Source organism: Anopheles bellator, chromosome 1 (assembly GCF_943735745.2).
Source record: "Anopheles bellator chromosome 1, idAnoBellAS_SP24_06.2, whole genome shotgun sequence".
Classification (NCBI taxonomy): domain Eukaryota; kingdom Metazoa; phylum Arthropoda; class Insecta; order Diptera; family Culicidae; genus Anopheles; species Anopheles bellator.
Window position 1 is genome coordinate 15,233,095 of NC_071285.1, and position 21,980 is coordinate 15,255,074.

The 21,980-nt window shown below is 51.6% G+C and overlaps 1 protein-coding gene across 1 annotated transcript in view; it reads left to right on the plus strand.

Annotated features, from left to right (window-relative positions):
• Positions 1–21,980, plus strand: part of LOC131215101 (optomotor-blind protein) — a 104,463-nt gene that overhangs the window by 56,891 nt on the left and 25,592 nt on the right. Inside the window, exon 4 of the mRNA XM_058209480.1 lies at positions 634–657. Coding sequence (XP_058065463.1) covers positions 634–657 — 24 coding nt within the window. The remainder of the gene's footprint in view (positions 1–633; positions 658–21,980) is intronic.

The following is a 21,980-nucleotide window of genomic DNA, read 5'->3' on the forward strand; positions in this document are numbered from 1 at the left end:
AGCCCGACCCGGATTGAGCCTTCGCGTTGTTTATTTTATTTGTTAATTTTCGGTTGGTTCTACATTCGTTTTTTTTTTGGTTTGCCCCCGATTTCTTTCGCAGATCAAACAAATCACCCATCGTTAGGCGCGCGAGTGTGTATGTGTGTATGTTTTTTCGTGTGCAAATGGACACGATTTTTCATATCCACCGGGTGGTCCCGGTTCCCGATGTTCCCAAGGAGCGGACTTTCTTCGGTTGTGGCTTACCACACGATGGTGGTAATTTGCTAAATGGATCATCGCCCTGGTCCCTGGTGGTTCCCATCGCTCCGACCAGCCCAGGGTGGGGGAACCGAAAATTGATTTAATTAAATTTTCCCGTTGCCAGCCGGTTTCGGGGGGTTTCGTTTTCGAACGGAACGGACGTTTTATTAATGATCCACCCGGCCCGGCGGCGCGCCCGTGAGCGTGGCTAGGGATTGGGTTTAGCGGTGCTTTAGTTCCTCAGTTTGCAACATGAAGCCCACAACAACACACTCGGTAGGCTAGGGCCCGAATTAGTCTTAAAACCAACCACCAACCCTGTACCCCTGTAACACAACGTTTTATTTATCAGTGTCATTAATACCCGTTTACTTTCTTATCTTCAAGGTTGGCGATGCCTCCACCGTTTGGGTATGTAACACTTTTTGATTTCTCTCTACTACACGAATATTGAACGAAATGCTTCAACCGCTCGTCCCGGGCTCAACGCGAACGCAAAACCGATCGAAACACTTTCGATTCGATTCGATCCCTCTGATCCCGCGCAGATCGAGGTAACTTCAGCCCAAAAGATCTTTTACGAGATCGAGTTGTGTGTGAGTTTTGAAACTGTGTAGATATTAGTGTAGAATGTGAAGCGCATCCGGGGATCCGGTCCTGGTGGTCCTGTAAATAGTTGCCATAAGTTACCCACCGCGAGAGAGTCAAACTGATGTGCCGCCGATGGTTCTGATGTTTATGTGCGCAGCATTATGGCACCGTTTGGGCGGATAATTAATGATAATAAACCCACGCCGAGCGGGGGGTGTACGGTGAGGTGGGCAGAGGGATAGCCCACCCACCTTGTGGGCGCCTGCTGACCCACCCGTGAGCGCCCGCCGCCGGGTGATTGTAATGATTACTCGAGCGATCAATAAAAACGAGGATCAATAAGGCTCGCTCGGTGCGCCGAAGCGCCGGGCGATCCGGGACATGAAACGGAAATGCCGCCGCCCTGGCGTCACTACGGTGTGCAATTGCAACGTGCGGCGGCCGCGTGAGCGAAACATAAAACACGCCACGGAGCGCAGCATCCCCATCCCCGCCGACATTCGGCGGCGGTGGCCATTACCTGTGCAGGGATCGCGCACAGCACGCGATCGTGAGCCCAAGCTCTGGGGGGGAGCATAAAGACGAGACAGAGAGGGAAGGAAGAAGGGACAGAAAGGGAGCTGAGGAGCCGACGGATGCAGCCGAGCATCTTCCCGAGCGGAAAGATTTATCTAAGCAAATAAAATGGACCCTGCGCTGCACTAAAACCCGAGGCTACTAAAAATGATATTAAATAAGACGCTCGGTGGAAGGCGATTAAAGTGAGCCAAATGAGCCCATAAAAAACCGGGAGGGAGAATTAAATAATATTCGGTCCCTTCCGAGTTACTGCGAACGGCAATCAGCAATTGCACCTCTTTTAACCGTCAACCGGCGCACCGTCTATTAGCAGCCGATATGAGATTAATTTGCTCCGCGCGAGACCAGAATCGGTTTGAAGTGGCGGTGAATTGTCGATCATTGATCGGCGGAAGCCCTTGGGATCGGTTCAAATTTTTCACCGGTTTTTCGTCAGTTCCACCGATCATTAGTTTCAACCAGTTTGGATGCCAAGTTGCTGTGTAACAATCGTTTCAAATAGACAAAATTGACTATCGAGGAGTCATTAAATATTAGGTTTTGAAAGGAATTACGTCTCTGCAAATCAAAGATGAGTGGAATTCTGTGTTTTAGGACTCTGCACCATAAAAATGTAACGTTCGGCACGTCCAATTATTGCAGCTACCTTTGAAAACATCGCCAAAAATTCAGTAAAAGTTTCTTCGAATATTTTCGGAAATATTTTCAAGCTCCTCGTCGTATTTGCCGATGACTTTTGAGTAGTAAAACTTTGTCAAAGTTCACCCAACCAGTTCTTCCGCCCTCGAAGCGCTCCGACCCCCCCCCGGTTCGAAGTCGAACTCCCGGCGCCCGTGGCGAGCCCTCGGACACCAGATTTGTTTCCCCACGCCCAACGTCCAGCGTCCGGTTCGGTGGTGGGATTAAAAGGAAATATGTTATTATGCCACAGCAAACCGAGCTGGGGGCCCCGGCGGCGTCCCGGAGGGAGCTCGCCGTCGTCGTGGGCCATCGTTTAAAGGAAGATGTTGTTGGCCCACACGCGGACCGGGCGCCAGGAACGCGGTGCGGGCATTTGCGTCCTCCGCATTTGCAGCCCTCCAGTGCGCCGATTTCGGCCGAACGCTGTCGCGTTCGCGTTCCAGAACAGGTCCTCGTCGCAGCTTAAAGAGCGGCGCTTGTACCGCCGAAGATCAAAGCACCGATCCGACGGCGACGCCAGCGGTTGACGCCGAAACGCGTTCGCGTTCGATACGTATTTTTGCGATCGCACGCAACGTCGACCACCCTGTTTCTGGACCGCCGTGCTCCTGGGGGACCGCAACCGGACCGGAAAGCGGCGGCACCGGATGCCGCGGGTCGATAAAATCGTTCAAAACTTGTCTGCACCCCGCGCAGCTAGCTGCTTCTTTTTTTTTTGCTGTCCATTCCACGAGGGACCGCTTCTTTGCCATGGCGAGCTACGAATTGCTTCGCCGGCCAGCGTTGACCCGAAAGCAGTGTATCAAGTTACTCCAGTCCGGATCGGGGCCGGAATCGCCGGGGCCGATCGGGAATATTCTCAATGTTTAATTTGTTGCATCAAACGCAACGCAACGCATCGATGAATCTTCACCAGAAGTACGGCACACAGCACATTCGCCGGTTTTTGTCATTAAGAACTTGTAATCCTTCCCGATAACACGTGTAATCCGTGTCTTATCGTGCACGAACTGTACGATTGCCGTAGTCCAGCTCTTTACCGATGATTAATGATCCCGGACGGTGCTGTAGCGTTCGATGCAAACCCCAAAAACAAACCCCCTCTGTTTGGCCCGCTAGGAGTCTAGGGCGTCTGTTTTCGGGAACGACAGTGAAAACGACGAAACCGTAGACAGCGAACCCCATTATCGCTAATTAGTCTCCCGGGCTCAAGACGCTCCGAACGGCAATGGCTGTCGGGCCGAAGCCAACGAACCGGTTCGGCGTCGGATAGGGTGTTAGTAGGTGAGTTTCATGACCTCGGCGTGGCCCGTCACTGTCGGTAAAATGTCACTTCCGCTCGGGGTCCGATCTTTATCGTATCGGAGCGCTCCGATCGGTCGCTAGGACGCTAGGCGATTTAATTGTGACACACCGAGGCCGCTTTTTGGAGAACGGGGGGAGCTCGCCTTTGGTCTAGCGGAGGTGATCAAAACGGGTGACACCTTCGGGCGCAGCCACCGGAACGGTGCGACCATCAAAACGCAAGACTTACTTAGTGAGGTGAGTGTAAAAAGCAAAGATGTTCCGTCACCCAACGCTCCGGTGGGCGCCCATAAAACGACCTCGATGCCTAGGCAGGGAAGGCATAAAACCACACCACCACCACCGCAAAGGTCCGGGCTAATTAATTAGCGCGATTACAGTGCCCGATAAAGCGGTTTATCGTCCATCATGATCATCATCATCGGCCGGCCAAATATTTACTTCCTTCGGGCGGTAGGACCCACCCGCAGTGGGGGGGGCAGGAGAGTGACAATGTCTTCCACTTTGTTCCCCGGTTTGTGACCCGCGCGCGGGAGATCCGCGTTTACGATCGCCACCGTTCGCTGTTCGCGCACAGCTTACGCAACCATCACTTCCTGTGGCCCGAAAACACGAAGCCCACGGGAAGAGAGAAGAGGGACAGCATCCTCCATCATCGCAGCGCCACATATCGATCAATCACGCCCGGGCCCGGGCGGGCCTAAGTGGCCCCCCGCCGCCGGACTTGCGCCGGACGGGAGGCCCCCGGGGGCCGGTTGGAATCGGTTTAACGATCGCGCCACGATTAATTTCGGAACCTCGTTTGTGTAACGTTTAGAAACATGGCCCGGTCGCCGGCCACCGCCCGCACCCGGTTCCCTCTCCGGGCAGCACCGACCGGGGGGCGCAGGAAAAAGATGATAAATGGGGAATCACAGCGCGCGCCATGCCGCGCCGTGTGCGGATGAAGGCGGAAAAGTGGACGACGACGACGACGCCCATTAGATGGCGCTTGGGAATGTGCAGGGCCGCCGGGGCGAGAGGCAGCGGGTCGCGATCGTGTGGTCGCAAGAGAAATGCCAAGAACCACGCCGGGGCCACGACGGGGCGAAGGCTACCGGGCGCTCCGGGGTTCGTCGTTTACGGCGCACCGAAGTCTTTTGTTTGTTTTGCGCGATCCGCGGACGATCGAAGGGTCGAAATAAAAGCCAAAATAATTGGTATCTAAACATATGTTAATACAAGCCACCACCGACCGCCGACCGCTCCCTTCGCCGCCGACCACCACCATCGACTGACCGCCGGCGCCTCCCGAGAAACTCGCGAATTCTTTCGGCCCCGTTTGTCCTTCATTTTCTTCTCTTTGGCCTGTGGCGAGTGGCGTCGCCCGTTCGAGGGGGCAGCCTTCTCGTGGTGGTGGTGGTGCTGCTGCTGGCCAATAAGTTGTTCAATTGTTCCCCGGATCACCGGCCCGCACCGGGCCCCGGCGATGCCACGGGAGTCGGTGCATACTTTTATGGGCTGACTCTTTCTGACTCTTTGCCTTCATCCGTCCGTCCGTCCGTCCGTTCGGACACCAACGTGGAGCGCCCGCGTGGTGGTGGGGTTCCCCTTGGGCCACCCAATTCCATGGCCAACCCCTGCTCCCTTAACCCTTCCGGCTACTGTTTCGCCGTTTGATTACTTCGTTCCTCCGTTTAATTATTTTATATCAAATCGGTGTAGCTTTTACGATTATAACTGTTGCCCGTGGGGGGTTGCTGTGCCCCCTTTCCCGTAACTGAGCCCCGTTCCCGGTCCACTAACTGCTCTTTGTTTGTTAAGCGTTTGTTTGACGCGTCCGTTGGTGGCCTTGCTTTGCCTGAGAAAGTTTCCGGATTCTCTAGGGTGGTTTGCGAATTTCGGATCACTCAGCTCTAGGAGGCGTTCTTCGGGATGGATGGCTACTACGGTCGAGTTTGGGAGTCCATCGGGCACGAACCACCGCTGGCCGCTTCGGAAGCGAACGAATGGTCGGTCAGAGGGGGAGATTAATTAGAAGCGTTTGAAGTGTGTGACCTTGCCAGAGACAGGAAACAGTCGGCTCGTAACACCCGGGACCAACCGTGTTCCGGGAAGCACTCGAAGCCCCCCGAAGCCGGGAAGGAAACATGGACCCACTGGGACCGGATGTATTAAACTGGAGGGCGCGTAGGATGAGCACAAGTGTGAATGGAGTTAATTAAACTTTTTGGATCTAGCGTCGCGTTCTCTGTCTGCGATGGGGATTCATTCATTTATTTCTGTTCTCTCTCCGTAGCTGATCCTACTTGTGATCGGGCGCGGGGATAGTGGAGAGTTAATGAAGAACCCAGCATTAATTGGGAGTGTTGAGAAAACTGTTCTCCACGAAAAAGTTTTAATCTTGTTTTCTAAATACTCTAGGAATGCCCAATACTTCACTGTGTTGTACCTTTCGCGGCTTCACACCATCAAAATAATAATAAATTAAAGAATGACGAAACGACCTGCCGCAGAAGTCAAAGCTGAGGCAGTGTTCCACTGGAAAGAGCGAGAGCTTATGATCCACACTTTTAAGGGGCCAATTAACCACTTAAATTTATTCAGTTTACTCTGGCTACTCGAGAGATAACTCCATCAGCCCGCCTCCTGCTTTGTGACGGGAAGTTTTTTTTTTCTACAATCAAACCCCAAACCAAACTTGGAGCCGGGACGCCCGGGACTCCACCACCCGCAAGCGGTGAGTCGTCATTGTCGAAATTGTCTTTGATCTCGTTTTTTTCCCCCGTCCTTCATGCGCCTCGTTTGGTTCCTTTTTGGTTGTGTTTTCCATTTGTTTATTCAAATGAAGCAAACGAAGCTAATGCTAAATCAATCGCCACACATTGCGGATTGCGCGGGTTGGGGAAAGCCGCGGGTCGTGGAAAGTCGTGAGACGAGGGAAAACAACCCCAAAGAACTGGGGCTGGTGGGTTGGAAAGACAAAAATTGAATGATTAAATTACGTCTATTTAATTTGCTGCTACAAGAGATGCTGTCCCCTCGTCGCCCGATTTGCTCGGGTCGGTCGGCTCCAAGGATCCGGCTCTCGCGGGTGGCGCCTTGGCCGAGTGTCGACAATGGGGCCCCGACACGAAAATCCGTGTGCGAAAGAAATGGCGATTAAGCGAAGGCTCAGCTGCGGCTCGGGCGCTTTGCATCTTTTTTCCTTTCTGCAAGCCCTGCACTTTTATGCTTCTCTTTTGCTCCGTCGCTTTTGCACGCCGGGCGACGCCGTGTCGTCGCCAGGCGTCTCCGTGAGGGTGTGTGTCGAAGCCGATCGAAGGGAAAAAGTATTCGAAGGGGCGAAGGAAAAGCCGCCGTCGTCGTCGTCGGCGGCGTGACATTGTGCATCAAAGGGAGCGGCGGGCGAGAGAACAAGTTGCCCACTATGCTCGTCGGTCGAGGTCAAACGGTTCCGGGCTCGGAGGCTGGAGCCTGAGCGCGGGGACCCACGGCGTGGAGTGTTCTCGAAGGGACACGGCCACGGTCCGGGCTGGGGCGTCCTTAAAATCTACATAAAACACCACCCGATGCGTACGGAACACCCACCTTTGGCGGACACTTAACAAGTCGATGGGCGATGGGAGGGAACCGGGAACTACCCACTGTCTGTCCGTTGTAATTTCAACTGAAATTGATTTAAATTTAAATCTACCATTCAATGGTAATGTTCCGTATCTTTTCAAATTAACGATTTAGATATATTAAATTAGTTCAGCTGCATGAGATTATTCTGACGATAATTATTGTCAATTGTTTCAGTTCAGTAAACTTAATGAATAAAACACATTTAACATTAAACAAATAAGGGGCATATATAGGGATGCTCACAGTGCCTTTTAAGGACCATTTAAAGTGGAATCATTTGTTTCTTAAAAACTGAAAACTAAAAATGTATATTTTTGGCTATGGTGAATATGGTGGCAATTTCTTGAGGAATGTCGTTCGTCGTTCTTAGCTCCTTGAATTTTACCTTGAATTTCAAGTAACTCCACAAATAAAAGTCTGGTGGTCTCGGTGACCACTCAAAATCGCCAGCTCTCGATATCAGTCGTCCAGGGAACAATGGTCGCAATACATTGATTGTAGGTTGAGCTGGCACAACATGTCGCTGCCCTGTTGGACCCGGTAATCGTCCATGTCATTTTCACAAACAATTGGCATCACGCAGTTCGCTATCATCAGCGTTGTCTGATGCTTTAAATGGTCCACCTTGTACTTAATCTCTTAATGTTACAATGCTAACGATCAAATGGTATCGATTCCGGAAGATCTGGCGTGTGTCGTCAGCAGGTTTTTTGCACCCTTTTGCTTATGAGCCGGTCCTGTAATGTTCATTAGACCACCTCGAAGAGGGTCATTTGGTTTAACAACGTGTGGACAAACTGAAAACCACCCCGCAAAAAAAACCTGCTCCGCCGAAGCATCCATCCATTCAATCATCGGACGTTCAAGTGACGGTCCGGTGACAATTGCTAGTCGTCAATGTATGAGATGGACGGTGGACGGCCGCTGCACTTAACACCGGAACCCGCCGGGGGTCCACAGATCCGCAAATGACTGATGGGGCAGTTTTGTAGCCGTTTTGCGTGCCAAATGGCTGGTCATTATGACGTTTGTCATTTAGTGCGCCCGTTCACCGGAACGATCACCGATCACGATGGTAACGACGAGCACTGATCACAGCAGCAGATTATTTCGTGCCCTTTGCGCCTCATTAGGGAAAATTTAATTGTTTACCCAACGACCAGCGTGTCCGTTGTGACAGAATTGTTTAAAATTTCGACCAAATATCGACTAAAACGCTATGATACCGGCACCAAACTAAGACACTCAAATCCGATGGGAAAACGTGGCGGCAAGTCCCGACGCGGGGACGAGGACACCAGTGCACCAGTTTGGGCCGGAATTTCCCGGGTCTGGGGCCTGGGAAAGCGGCGAGGCCACGCTGCTGATGATGAGTGCTTACGATGATGATTAATAACATCAAATTACATCCATTAATAAAATTGAACACAAACGACGTGAGCACGCATGCGATGGCCACACATGCTGGCCGCCCACCCCACCCCCGGGTGGCCACCTTCCGAATGGGGGGGGAGCACTTCTTCTTCACCCCGACCCACGGGGTTAATGCGCGACAGGAACCAGAAAAAGGCGCACGCACGCACTAATGGCCGTTCTCCCGGTGGCCCCCGGTGGTCTGGGAAGACGTGTCTATTCGTGTCTGTGTGCCTACTATTGCTTCTACGACCTGATCGACCCCGCACCACCGGACCGGGCTCCCAATCCCGACGGTAACGAGCCCAGGCCATTTAATGTCACATACATTTTTTTCCCGTCGGTCGCTGGCTGAAGGGCTGGCTCACTATCCGAAGGGCTCTATTGTTGTGTTTATGCCTCTCTCTCTCTCTCTCTGTCTCTCTCTGGCTGGGGCCATTGTGAACCTCGTGGAATGGTTGGCCCCGAACAGAACAGACAATCCATCCTCCGATTGGCGGTAGACACGCGAGGATAACATTTGAACGGTTCCGTTCGATGTTCGACCTTTTTTCATGTCGCGCGATCAGCCGTCGGCATTTCTAGTTTTTTGTCCGTTTTTGTTTGTTTCCTAAAATCACCATTTTCACAATATTGTTTGCTCACATTTTGTCTGTGATTTAATACTGCGATGCTCGCGGAAGCTCACTAGAAATTGGATGACTTTTCCCCGAAACGGACAGCTTGCGGCCGTGCCGTCGGCATCTGGACCCGAGACCCCGGTTTGCGTGGCAGCACCAAACTTTAATTATGCTCGGCTGCAGTCGAAGAAAAGTTCATAAATATAGGCCCGGGGTGCCACATTATTCACCCGACACACAAACACAGTGAGTCCATCGGAGTGGCGAACCGCAGACCGCGACGGACCACGGTGCATGTGCAGCGAAGAGTGCAGTATGTGCAGCCGCTGCACACCAGCGCAGCAGCACGCGCGGATGGGGATGTGTGTGCAAGGATGTGTGCCTTGGCCACCAAATCTTGGCACCTCGTTTGCGGGACACTTTATTACATACCCGCAAGTGGGCCCCGAGAGCCTCCAGGAGCACAACAGACGTTGGCGAGGCCGTCTTCCGTCTCGGAAACTCGATCCGACGACGACGGCCGCGGCCGCCTCGACGGTTGGCTGTGTCGGTGCCGGGCCCAGGAAAATCGCATCGTTGCACCGCGCTGCACCTTATTGTTGTCGTGCGAGCCCATTCTCCTTGTTTGATAATGTCTTACAAGCCGACGCAAGCAAGAGGCCGCTCCGACCCATACACACTCGCCTGGCAGAATAAAATGGCACGGCATTAGAGCACGGCAATGGCGGACCTGGTGTTCCGCTGCCAGGATATGATTACCACCAGTGGCGGCAGCAGCAGCAGCACCAGGAGCGAGCTGCCATTTTGCATTCATTGCACCCCACATTGCCGTTCCCCACGCACGCGGTACGCGCTGGTGTGTGTCTACCCGGTGCCCGGTGCTTTATGCTGTCCCCGCGCACTGTATGTCACCTTCTGCGTGCGTCCTCTCGAGTGCATAACTCTTTTGTTTCCGCCGATAGGTGTGGCGGCATGCAGTTTGCCGACATGCACGTCCTCCATGCGGTCTCAAGTCCTGCCAACGAGGCAGGACACGTTCAGGTTGGGTGTGTTGGTGAGTTGTCACCTCACATAAGCACATAAGAGCTGTGCTCCGACTGTGAAATAAGAGTGACTAAACTTAGTATTTTTCGGGAGCGAGGGGCGTTTCGAGAGCTGAGCAGTTACAAATGCTATGTCCTTATTTTCATGAACCGCTATCCTGTTTAATTATAAGCTCGCTAATAATGACATCAAGCGCACTTTGTCCGGGATGTATCAGGTCTAAAAGTATGAAACCGGGTTATCTAAGTAGATGGTTTCAGCTGTCAATTTGGTCCTCCTCGTTATGATTTTTTTGCAACATCTCCTTGTTTTGACATCAGGCAAATGATTTAATTTAAAAAAAAAATACAAATTTAGTGCTCTGAAATCTCTGAAAAAATCTCTGAAGTGGTTGTCGACCATGTCGACTTTTGTGCCAGAAAATAGTTTTTTTTACAGGGATCATTGCTTTGCTGTTACCTGCTCAAGAAAACTGCTAAAGAATCGCATCAAATGCTTTCTGAAGCTTACAGTGATCATGCTTTTGGAAGATCGCAGTGCTTTGAGTGATTTTAAAAATTTAAACATGACAAACGTCAATGTAAACATTTTGACCTAACAAACAAAGAGCGTCAGAAGACTCCAGAAAAGTTCGAAGACCAGAAAAGTTTGGACGAAAGTTCAAACGCAACAACAAATCGCGGGTCAGTTAAATGTCCCAGCACGCTATATCCCTACGTTTGAAAACGCTGGGCAAGTTCAAAGATATTGGAAAATGGGTGCCACAACAGGAAAACCGAAAAAACAAATGGGAAGTTCTGCTCACCAGGTACAGAAGGAAGTCATTTCTCATCAGATCATGATTGCTGATGGAAAGTGAATTCATTTTGAGAATTCTAAAGAGAAAAACGCATGGGTTAGTCCGGAATAACCATCAACTTCGACTGCAAAACCAAATAGATTCGACAAAAAGACGATTCTGTGTGTCTGGTTGGATCTCCAGACTGGACTAGGACAGTTCAGTTAATAGAGCGTAATCGTGAATATTTTGAGTTCAATCATTAACGTTAACGATATTTCGTCTCCGTTGGCGACCCGTTTGGCAGTTCAATAATAAATACCGTGGGAAAGAAAGGTCATCCTCGTTGAGGAACCTGCGACTGTACTGCTATTTTCGGTGCCAAAAAGGTGCCACTTCCGCGAGACGTTGACCATTACATCTGCTCCGTGGCTCGAATGCACTCCGAGACAAGCCGGACCTTACCGCCGTTGCAGTTCCGCCTGCGCTCGGAACAGCAAGTTCCCCATCCGCGTCCGGTGATGGCTGTCAACCCGACTCGGCCGGATTGGTCCACCGATGCAATTGTCCACGAGAGGACGTAAAACAAAGGCCAAAAAACAACCGAACCGATACCGCACCGGCGGCATTAATAATCGCTGCCGCCGGTGCCGTTTGATGTTGGCCGCATGCGCAAGCGGCGGTCGCAGGGCCGAAGGCAAACAATTTTTGGATCACCACACAAAAAGGGGTTTCGGGTCGAAACATAAAACATCGCCACCGACTGTGGCCCCCGGACGGACGGGAGCCGTTTAATGGCCACACGGTTCGGTTCAGAGGCCAAAAATGGACCGATGTGAGTAAGACAAGTTCCGGCTACCGGACATGCCTCACTCACAACGTCTTAATGCGGCGGACGAGCGGGCGAGCTTTTGTCCCATCATCATCGCCACCATTGAGTGCTTCTTCGGTCAACGCAAGAGGCCACGAAACGGCGCGTATAAAGATGATAAACTTTGACCGCCGCAGCCACACTTGCGTCCCAAGGCGGCTTCCCCGCCTAATCCAAACCCAAACAAACCTCGGTCGCATCGGTTGCTGCAGTCAGGCAGTGGAAGCCGACGGGAAGATGCACGAGGGGCACGAAAGGAGAAAAAAACACAAAACAAAATCTTAAATCTGAATGGTCAAACGCAAATATAAACATAGCATAAATGACAATAAAACGCCGCGGCGCGGCTTGACGGCGGCCCCGCAGGACACACGGAGGACGCGACAAACGGAGTGGCCTGCACTCTCTGTGTGTGTTCATCACTGTGGCTACCGTGGGAGCCAATTATTCCGACGCAAATTTAAGCGCCTTCGCTACTCGCCGCCACCGTCACCGCCACCGGCTCCTCGATTAATTGAGCCCATTTAGCCAAACATTAAATGACGGACCGCCCGGTGGTGGCCGATCGGGAGCGTATCGGTACGGGTTGTGTGGAGCGGGCAACGGTTATGTGTTAATCCCGGCTGGCCGGTCGGCCAATTGTTTGATTTAAACCGCGCGGTCTATTTGGTGACCTGGCTCCCTGATGGCTTGACAAATATTTAAAGTGGCCGGGATTGGGGAAAAATTGGCAATCCGTGAATTAGCCGTGCTTGGGAGTTTTGTTTCGAGACGCCAAACTGTTTGCTTCTTAGTCTTGCTGGCGATAAATTTGTATGGAAAAATACGTTGCGTGGCAAGAAAGGTTCGAGAAATCGATGCCTCATCTCAGAGACGTCTAGTGCCATATGGTTAACGTTAATATCGTTTGAAGGTTGGGATCTGGTAAACAAAGACTCGTTGCATTTCTGTGTCACTTCATCGTCATCTTCATCTTGTCATATGCGTCTTGTCATAACATGTATCAGCATGTTACTGAATAATCATAAATGAGCAAGAAGCCTACGAATCAAGTGTAAGAGATAGTTAATCACCAAAAGAGACTTTTAGGAGACCAGAATTAAATCAGAATGCTCAAAAGGGCTCGAAAAATTAAACAGAATTAAAATTAAAAACACTCAAAGCTCACATTGCGACATTAAAATTTGAGACTTGATTTAGACAACAACCCACAAACAGTTCGTTTAGGAGTTATAACTAAACAACGACCATTCGATAAATACGGCCCGGTCCGTTCTTCTAAGATTAGACAAAACGACCATTCGAAACTATATATTCCAATCGAAGGTCCCATTCCAATTTACAATGTTGTTTCAATGCAATGTTACAAGGCTCAGTGTTTACGAAGGTGGTGTAAAAAGTTTCCAAACTCAACATAACGATGGCAGCACCAGTAAATAAAAGCTGGGGGAAGTTCGTTGTCAAACTTCTGACAGTTACTTACATAAGTTCCAGCCAGTCTAGAGCCAGTAACAATCTTTTGAATGTGTTGATATCAGTGTTTTGTGAAAATGGACAAAATTAAGTATCGAGGTGTTCCTAAATATTTTTTTTAATCTTAGAAGAATGGACCCGGCCGTATTTTTGTCACTAACTACAGGGTGTCCAAACAAGGGCTCTGTTTTTCATTTTGTTATAACAAAGAAACGGCTGAACATTTTTCGATGCTAAAACATTTATTTGAAAGGATGATTCTTAAATTTTATATATAAAAAAACAACTATTGTTGCAGAAAATTGCGAAATATAACAAATTTATTATCAAAGTGGTAGGTCGGAAATTCATTCGTCAAAAGCACATTTAATTGAAGCTCATTTCCACCTCGATGGCTGTGTATTGTGATTCGGAAAACCAGCACATCGTGCAAGAAAAGCCAAAAAAATTTAAGAATCAACCTTTCAAATAACATCGAAAAATATTCAGACGTTTCTTTTTTATAATAAAATTAATAAAGGGCGCCTGTTTGGACACCCTATATTTGGTTTGAAAGGCAATACGCCTAGGCATGTCAAAGATTAGTTGGATTCTGCGTATGGGAACTCTGCACCATCATTTACTATAGTATCATGTTGGGCAGTTGAATTAATAACGGTTCGAACTGCTAAACCATCGACCTTACCGACCAGATTTAGTCGTAAGGGACTTGGTTTTATTACTCCCATAAAAAAATCACGAAAAAACGGAAAAAATGTCTTGTATCTCTGTTAGTTCGGAAACTTTTCACACGACATTCGTATGTTCTGAAAATAAAAGTCAATTCCCATCTGTCAAAAGTTCTGATTGCGATCTCGCCTTGATTTCGGCACTTTCTCACCGCACTGTGCGCCTTTTAGTATTCGATGCCACTCGTACTCATTATGAAGAAAAACGGAAAGTAGCGATGCGGCCACCGTTTGAACCGTTAGCGTCCAAACGAGTCGTTCGAAACCTTTAGCCCATAATTAGCGACCAGCTTAAGACCCGCCACCAAACCCGGTGGCCAACGGGTGGCGTGAACTAGTTTCCAGTTGCCAGTTGGCTACTTTGTTGCGTCAACCGACACCGCCATTCGTTATCAGTATTGACAGATTCAGTTATTAGTAGGGCAAACCCCTCTCTCTCTCTCATCTCGGTGGTTCGGCTCTGGCTTCTGCTGCCCGTCGCAGGTCTCACCTCACCGCCACCGGGACCGGGATGGTGTTCGGCAACAAACTGGCAGATAAAATCGCTCCAAGCACCATTATTATCTCCGACGCTTTCTGAGTGCAAAGCCGCTGCAAATGGTTCATTTCCGGTTCAGGACGACCGCTCGCCCTCCCGGGGTGGCTCGCTGATTAATGGGCGCCCATTTTGTGGCGAGCGAGCCGCGGCCGCGGCCACGAAACATGAGCCAATAAATAAAAGACGTATAAAAACCCGTTCACACCGAGCGCGGATGACGTGTCGTGATGAAATACTAACACGTTCCTGTCGAAGTGTGACAAGACAATCCGAAGGCCCCACATCGTCCGGCTTCGAGCGGGTTTCCGCGTCTCCTGGGCTTTTGAGCCCCGGGAGGAAAATCCGGTGAAAAAACTGGGAAGCTTTTGATCTCCACACTCGGGCCAGGTATTAACCGCTAACCGGCCAACACGAACGAGACGAGCTTCGCCGGTGGCCACCATTTTGAGTGTGGGCTGACAGCTCCCGGTGGCTCGCAATTGGTGCGCCCAGCCGCCCAGCCCCACACGGAGCGAGGACCGATCGCCATTGCGCCCCGTGGGAACCGAAAGGGAACGGTGGCTAATTGAATTTTAATTAGAAACTTTCCGCCTTGCAGCGCGCTGTGGGGCAAGAAAAACAGAGAGGCTTCTTCGCGAGGGACCACTGCATTAGAAGAGTCCCGACCCGGCCGCTGAAGTTGTTGCTGGAGTTGATAAGCGATGATATGCTTCGACGAAAGTTGAACCTCTTCTGTTGCTGCTTCCCATTCGCCCCGTTCTCGACCGTTTTCCACAGCGCTGCTGCAGCACTGTAATTAGCAGGCAGGCAGCTTGGGGGTGCTCCGTGGTGGCCAGCCATCGGCCGAGTGCCTTACCACTGCCCCCGGTGGACCCGGGTTGGAATTAATTAACGGCCACCTTCGCATGCTACGGCGTTGCGAATGCGTTTCTTATTGATCGAACGATTTTTCCAAGCCGCCAAGCCGTTTGGGTGGCCATTTTCCGGGCGTGCGAGGAACGGGACGTAAAAACACGTCACCCTCTAATGGCATCTGACACATGATTAATTTTTACGCCATTACAAACGGGTGTCGGTCCTTGTCGGCCTGGTCAGCGAACCTGTTTCGGTTGTTTGTTGGTTTTTCTGTTGTGTTGTGGTGGGTCCACCGTCGTCGTCGCGATGGCCGCGAGGTATTAGATGTGGCCTATTAGAGTTTCGAGCGCCATGTGGCAGCCGGGGCCGCCCCGGGACCAATCGCCACCGGTCATTAGAGCGACGGATTCACCGTGCGACGGTGTTTGAATACGATTAGCATAATCAGCGGGTTATGAGCGAAGGATAATTGGGCGACCGGGGCGTCGGACACTGTGGGTCCGTCTTCGTTTGTTTAGCCCGTTGTCCATGGATCCGCAGGGGAGTGTTGCGAAACGGTGCTAATAGTGCTGACCGCTCTTTGTTCGTGAGGTGTAAAGGCTTAGCTCTGGGGGCTCAATTTTGTAGTCCGCCCGTAGTTGAGTCTATTATTAGTCGATTGTTCCACACACTTACTCTTATCGGAGGAAACTTCAAGAAGTTCAGCATCAACGTTACGTTATCGGAGGTGTATAAACACAACCCTCAGCCATGTAACAGGAAGCTCTAACTCACTCTCGCGCCGACTCGCTTGACGCACAATCTTCCAAACACTTATCAGGCCCGGCCTGTCCGGGGTACTTGGCACGTGGTGGGGCCCCGCTGTGGTGAGAAGCTAAAACAAAATTAAATGATGTCACGCCATCGGCCACTGCCGCCACATCAAAGGCGGACGCGCCGGTGGATCGGCGTCGTTTGATGATCCCAACCCGGTTCCTCGCTGGCGATTCCGGCGAGCCAAAAACATTAACACAACGGGGTGATGATCCTGCGCGCAGTCAGTTTTGTTTTGGGGCTACTTCTTTAAGCTCCAAGCGGCCCAAAAGCCCAGCCCGGTCCCGACGGACCGCCGGTGACCGATATAGCGAAATAACCAGTAGCTGCCGGTGAGGCGATAAAAGCACTAATGAAACGGCGTTTTATGTGCCTCTGGTTGTGCCTCGTTTTGCTCCCTGCGGCCCAGTGTTTCAACCTTTATCAGCGCGACTCGCAGACCGATTGGATTGACCCGGACTGTCCGCGAAAGTCTGCGCGAAGAATTGAGATAGCCCGAGTTGACCGAGTATGCCACCCAAAAGGCCGCGTACGTTGGGCGTACATTAAAAGGATTAGTTTATGGTTAGCTTCATAACTAACGCACCGGTCCAAAAAACGGAAGCCCTTCGAATGTTGGCCGATGTTGCTGTGGAGCTAATTAATGTTTCGGGCAGACCTAAGCGACATCGACCGTGGCTTCCTGTTTCGGAACAGTAAGATGTGGCACTTTATGGCGGATTGTGACGGAAACCGAGGTGACAAGGTGTTGCCCAATCCGGAGCGCACTCCGGATGCGTAACTTACAGCCTCGGGATGGGCACCGCCAGGGCGATAAATGAGCCACCAACGGTCGGGCATCACCTCATAAACTCGGTTCGTTACTAGCGCATTAGAAAAGCCTTCGCCTTCGACCGAAATTACACGGGTGACTTGAATGGGCAACAGTGATAAGCGATGAACCTTAATTTTGGTTCGCTCTCTCCATTCACCGATCGGTCGAGGATCCCCGGCAATCTCCCGCGCCGAAGAGTTAATGCGGAGTTTGCTTCCACATCCTAATAAAGCTATCGGTTTATCAACGCCATCGTCGTCCACGGGCCGTTCCTGGGCCGTTCGCTGGGGCCAACTCCTAATTGAATATTCCACTATTAATTACCACACCCCGCAACGCACGCACACACACGCGCGTTTGGTCTGCATCGCGGCAGGTCTCCGGGTTGGGTCGCCGGGACCAACCTCCCAGCCTCCGCCAGGTTATGCCTCATTAACGGAGACTTCCTGGACCCCACGAAGCGGGTTGTTTCGGGGAGCACCGAAAAGTCGATCACTGCTGAGGCGAAGAAAGGGAGAAAATAATTATCTCCGGTGGGGGAGGGGGTTGGCCCCTGGCCAGCTCTCTCAACCCGGAGACCACCGGGATGGGGAATTCGGAAGACCCACTACGCTTCGCTCTCTCGCTCTCTCTCGCTCTTTCTTTGTGTCTTTTTCGAGAGACAATAAATAAATTGTCCAATCAACACCGATGCCGCGGCCCCAACTCCGTGTGCGTTTGTGAGTCCAAAGATTTGTGAATCCTTTCCGTGGCACAGATCGCGCCCCAGGCAAACGCGCGACAACCTGTCACCACCACCCGGTGCGGTTTGTCACCGCCGCCAGTTCGATTGTTTCCCTTGCCTTCGAACATGAAAAACAAACTTTTTACTGCGTTCAGCGCGATTCGCCCCGCAAAACCCAGTGGATGGATTTAATGTATATTTTATCCGATCGTTTGCTTCATGCCCATAAAAAACTGGAAGCATAAAAAAATAAAACGGAAACCTGCCGGTGCCGCCCGGTCCCCCCCCACTAAACCCGGGATGGGGATGGCGAGCATAAAAATGTTATGATCGCGCGATGCAAATGAGACTCGCGGAGATCGTGGAGCCGGTGAATCGCCGGGATCGCCGTGAAGTGATCGATTCTCTGTGTGTGTTTCTGTGTATGTTTTGCAGGCTCGGGGGGGATTGCAGGCCATAAAATGCAGGCCCCCAGAGCCCTCTGACCGATAGACCGATTTGTCGCCCGGTGTCGATTTGAAACGAGTTGGATTTGATTGCACTTTTAAATAGACAAATATCCGGGCCGAGATCGGGCCGAGCCGAGGCATTTTGCCGACCGCGGCACCGCATCTTATGATTATGCTCGGTTTTTAATGGACCAACACCGTTGCATTGCATTCGAACGGCCGGTGTTTGCAGCCGAATGACTTATGTTTTGTCGGCCGGAGCCGGAGTCGCTTGTCGCGCTGTCCGATCGAATCCGATCCGGTAGCCGGTGGTGGTGGTGGTGGTAAAACGTGCCGTGCATGAGGTAACGTGATATTCACCGAGCGCTCACTAATTGCGTCAGCACGCGTGGAAGGTGCAACCAATAACAACAATCCGTGTTCCATTATGACGGTGGCGGCGGGAATCGGCTTCCAATCGGCCATATTTTATCAAGACGATCGACGCCACGGATCGGATGTCACGCCCTGTCGAGCGCCCTGCCCTGCCCCCGACCTGCCTGCCGGCGGATGGGAGCCCAAGATCAAAGCCTGGCCCCCAACAAACAAACGGCGGCACATAAATATTACTTATTAACGCCTCTTGCCAGTACATCATTTCGGCGCGGCTCCCATCACACGCGCCTGGGCGCCTTCAACAACGCGTTTTATGTTGCCGATTGCCGAACGCGACAAACGGGATTGTAATAATAATTCCATTAGTCATCGGTTTAGGGTCGCTGACTAGATGACTAGAAAAACGAGTTTCCCCGGCGGTCGGTCGATAATCTTCAATATGCGCCGCGCATTGGTCCGACTGATCGTCGTAAAGGCGCGTACATTAATTTCATAATTTTATCGCCGATCGCCCCGCGGTCGGTTTGGCGCCCTGGGCGAGCTACGGCGATTGAAATTTAACTTCCCGCCGATCTGCTAGGCAACCGGTACGCTTTTATGCGCCCGCGTGGAAAGAAGTTCTTCTTTACGGCGACCGTTTTTCGAGCCGTAAAAATATTGTTTTATTCATTCGCCGATCGGAGCGCGGATCCGCGGGGGTTGTGCGATCGTAAAAGTAGGAAAAATCAATCGACTGCCGAGACGGACTTCCCGCGCGACGCCCGCGGAACCCCGATGGGGTTCAGGATTTGGCGAGCGGGGGGCCGACGAAACGAAACCTACACACCCGTCGACCGAGGCGACCCGAAACCCAACCGACTTTTATGGCCCATCAACCCATTGCGCTACGCCTCACTCTTTTTTGGTTTCTTTCGAGAAGTGTCGACGGCGGAAAAAAATAATTCCTCAGGCCCAGTCTGGCAGGCAGGCAGGCAGGCAGGCAGGCGGGCAGGATTCTGAAGCACTCCCGACCCGACACTGGCCACGGCCCGTGAGATCGCACAACCAGTTGTCGATCGTAAATTAATTTGGGATATAAAATACAAACTCTTTTCCTGCGCTCGGGTCGGTTCCGTTGTCTCTGCTCGACAAACAACGCGCAACGTTTATCGACGATCATCGGCCGCCACCCCGGCTCGATTTTTTGGGGTGAAAATAAAATCTTTGGCCACCACTTTTGGCCGCCGCCACCGGTGGGTTGCCTGCATCCGATCCGTCGGATGAGTATCGATAAAACTCCCTAATAATGATGGTGATGATTGTTATGACCGTGAACAGGGCCCCGTTCCGTGGGCCTTTTGTGTGCCGTTGTGTGCATATTTAAGCTCCTAAGCTTATTATAATATTTATACGATCGTAAAATGGTGAGTCAATCAGTTTTGGCCACTCGCCGGGCCCGGCCGGCCCCAAGAGGGACAATCGTTGCCGCGAACCCGCGATGACAAATCGTGAGCCATACCGGTGGAGTTTTAGTACCCCGCGGGAGTCTAATGATTTCATTCTAATGGAATAAATTAATCTCCATCTTCTTCCATTGTTCGCGCCAAACTTGCGGGAGTCGTCAGCGGGGACAGAAATGGGGAAAGAAACCGTTGCAAGAAGTCGTTGCAAAAGTTCTCTCTCTCTCTGCTCCGAAGCAGCATCCCACGGATCGCAGCAGGAATTGGACGAATCATTTCAATTGCTGCAGATGCAATTTTACTCAAGGCCCGGCCGGCCCGGCGTTGCACTGTGCTCGGTGGCTTCAAATTGAATTAAAGATTCGATTGTTCGAAAACATTCAAATTGAAGCTGAAGCCGAGCGAGTCGAGTGACGAGAACTGCTGAGATCCATCCAATTTGCTGGGCTGAATAATCCAAGGGACAAGGGACCCCGGAGTGGGCTCTTTTTCCCTTCAGATTATGTTCACCCTTTCCTGGAACTGGCCACGCTAGAGGGAGAGAGTTTTGTTCACGTTGCACTTGACAAGTATCTGATTTCTTCTCATAAATCATATTTTTGCACCACAGACCTTCATAATTCTAACATTTTCCGAGAATGACGAAGGATGGACCGACATCTAGCTCGGTTGGCAGAATATTTGTCACCAGTTTATCACCGAAATCACCGGTGGCACCTGAAGCGGCCAACAGCAACCACCAACGTCGCCGGAATCCGCGACAGGACCCAGCCAGGATGCACGCGAATCCGAAGCGCGCAACCCAAATTTGTTATCCGCAAAATCTGCGTGGCTGATAATAAAATTGTTCGCTCATTTTTCATCCTCATCCTCATTGGGGGCTTAGTGGCCACGCCAGAAGCAAAAGACAAGCCACAAGCCTCCACGGACGTAAATTCCTGTCCAACACTCTTGCCTCGGGGGCCCCGGCCACAAGGGGTTTCGGTTTCAGGGCCCGGGGCCACTGATTTATTGGCTCCACCGGGAACCCGCTCCGGGGGCCAAACTTGGCCTCTCGGGCTCGGGCTTCCGAAGTGGACCACTTCCCTCTAAACCGTGAACCGTTTCCACGGTCCCGGTCCCGAAGTAGAAATCGGAACGCAACCGATCCTGTTGTGTGTGTCCGTTGTGGGGTGTCAGTTTCTTCTCGTCGGAGAAGCCAAGAAGTCGAAACAACAGGTAAATTAGAGGGCTAAAAACATAGATATCAATTGAGATAAGGCGACCGGCACCCGTTCCCGGTTCCCGGACGGTTTGTTTAATTTATTCGAATTCATTAAGCCACCGCGCCTTGGCGACGGCTCTAGGCTCTCACGGCACGGCACGGCACGGCTCGGCCCGGTATCTAGCCTTATCCGCGTGCCCGGTCTCAGGGAGGTCCTGTTCCCCCACCGGTTCCCGAGCTCGTGTGAGAAGAGAATTTTAAGCGCTGGAAACCGAATTCCGCCTCGCGAGTCGCGCCCTGATAAGCATAGCCACCCACCCGAATTTGGTGGGCTTTTCGTGGGGCGCGAAATGAGCATTCCCCGCGGTGGTAGCAGCTGCGGGGCGAGATAATACGTCAAGCGATCGGGCAGAGAGACACCGAGCGAAACACGAGAAGCCTTCGGGGGCGCAAATTGCTATATCGAGATAAATTTATGCCCACCCGGAGCCGGACCCCGCTTCTAATGGGAGGCCACTGTGTTGGACTCATTAGACACCCGTGAGATACCAGTGAGTGTGGAGGCGACGGCGACGGTGGAAAGTGTCCCGAACCGGTTCCGTTCGCCCGATCCGGATTCCGATCCGTTAAATGGTAATTATCTAACGGTGGTAGCTGAACCCCCCTCCGATGCTCCGGCGAGGCCATTCATCGGGTTCGACCGGAACCGGTTACGGTCAGTCAGCCAGCCAGGCAGGCCAGGCCAGAGCGAGGTACAAACTAATTAGTTTGATTGAAAATCGATAGACATGTCATCGCACATCGCGCGCGCGCGCGGTAATGGATTCGAAC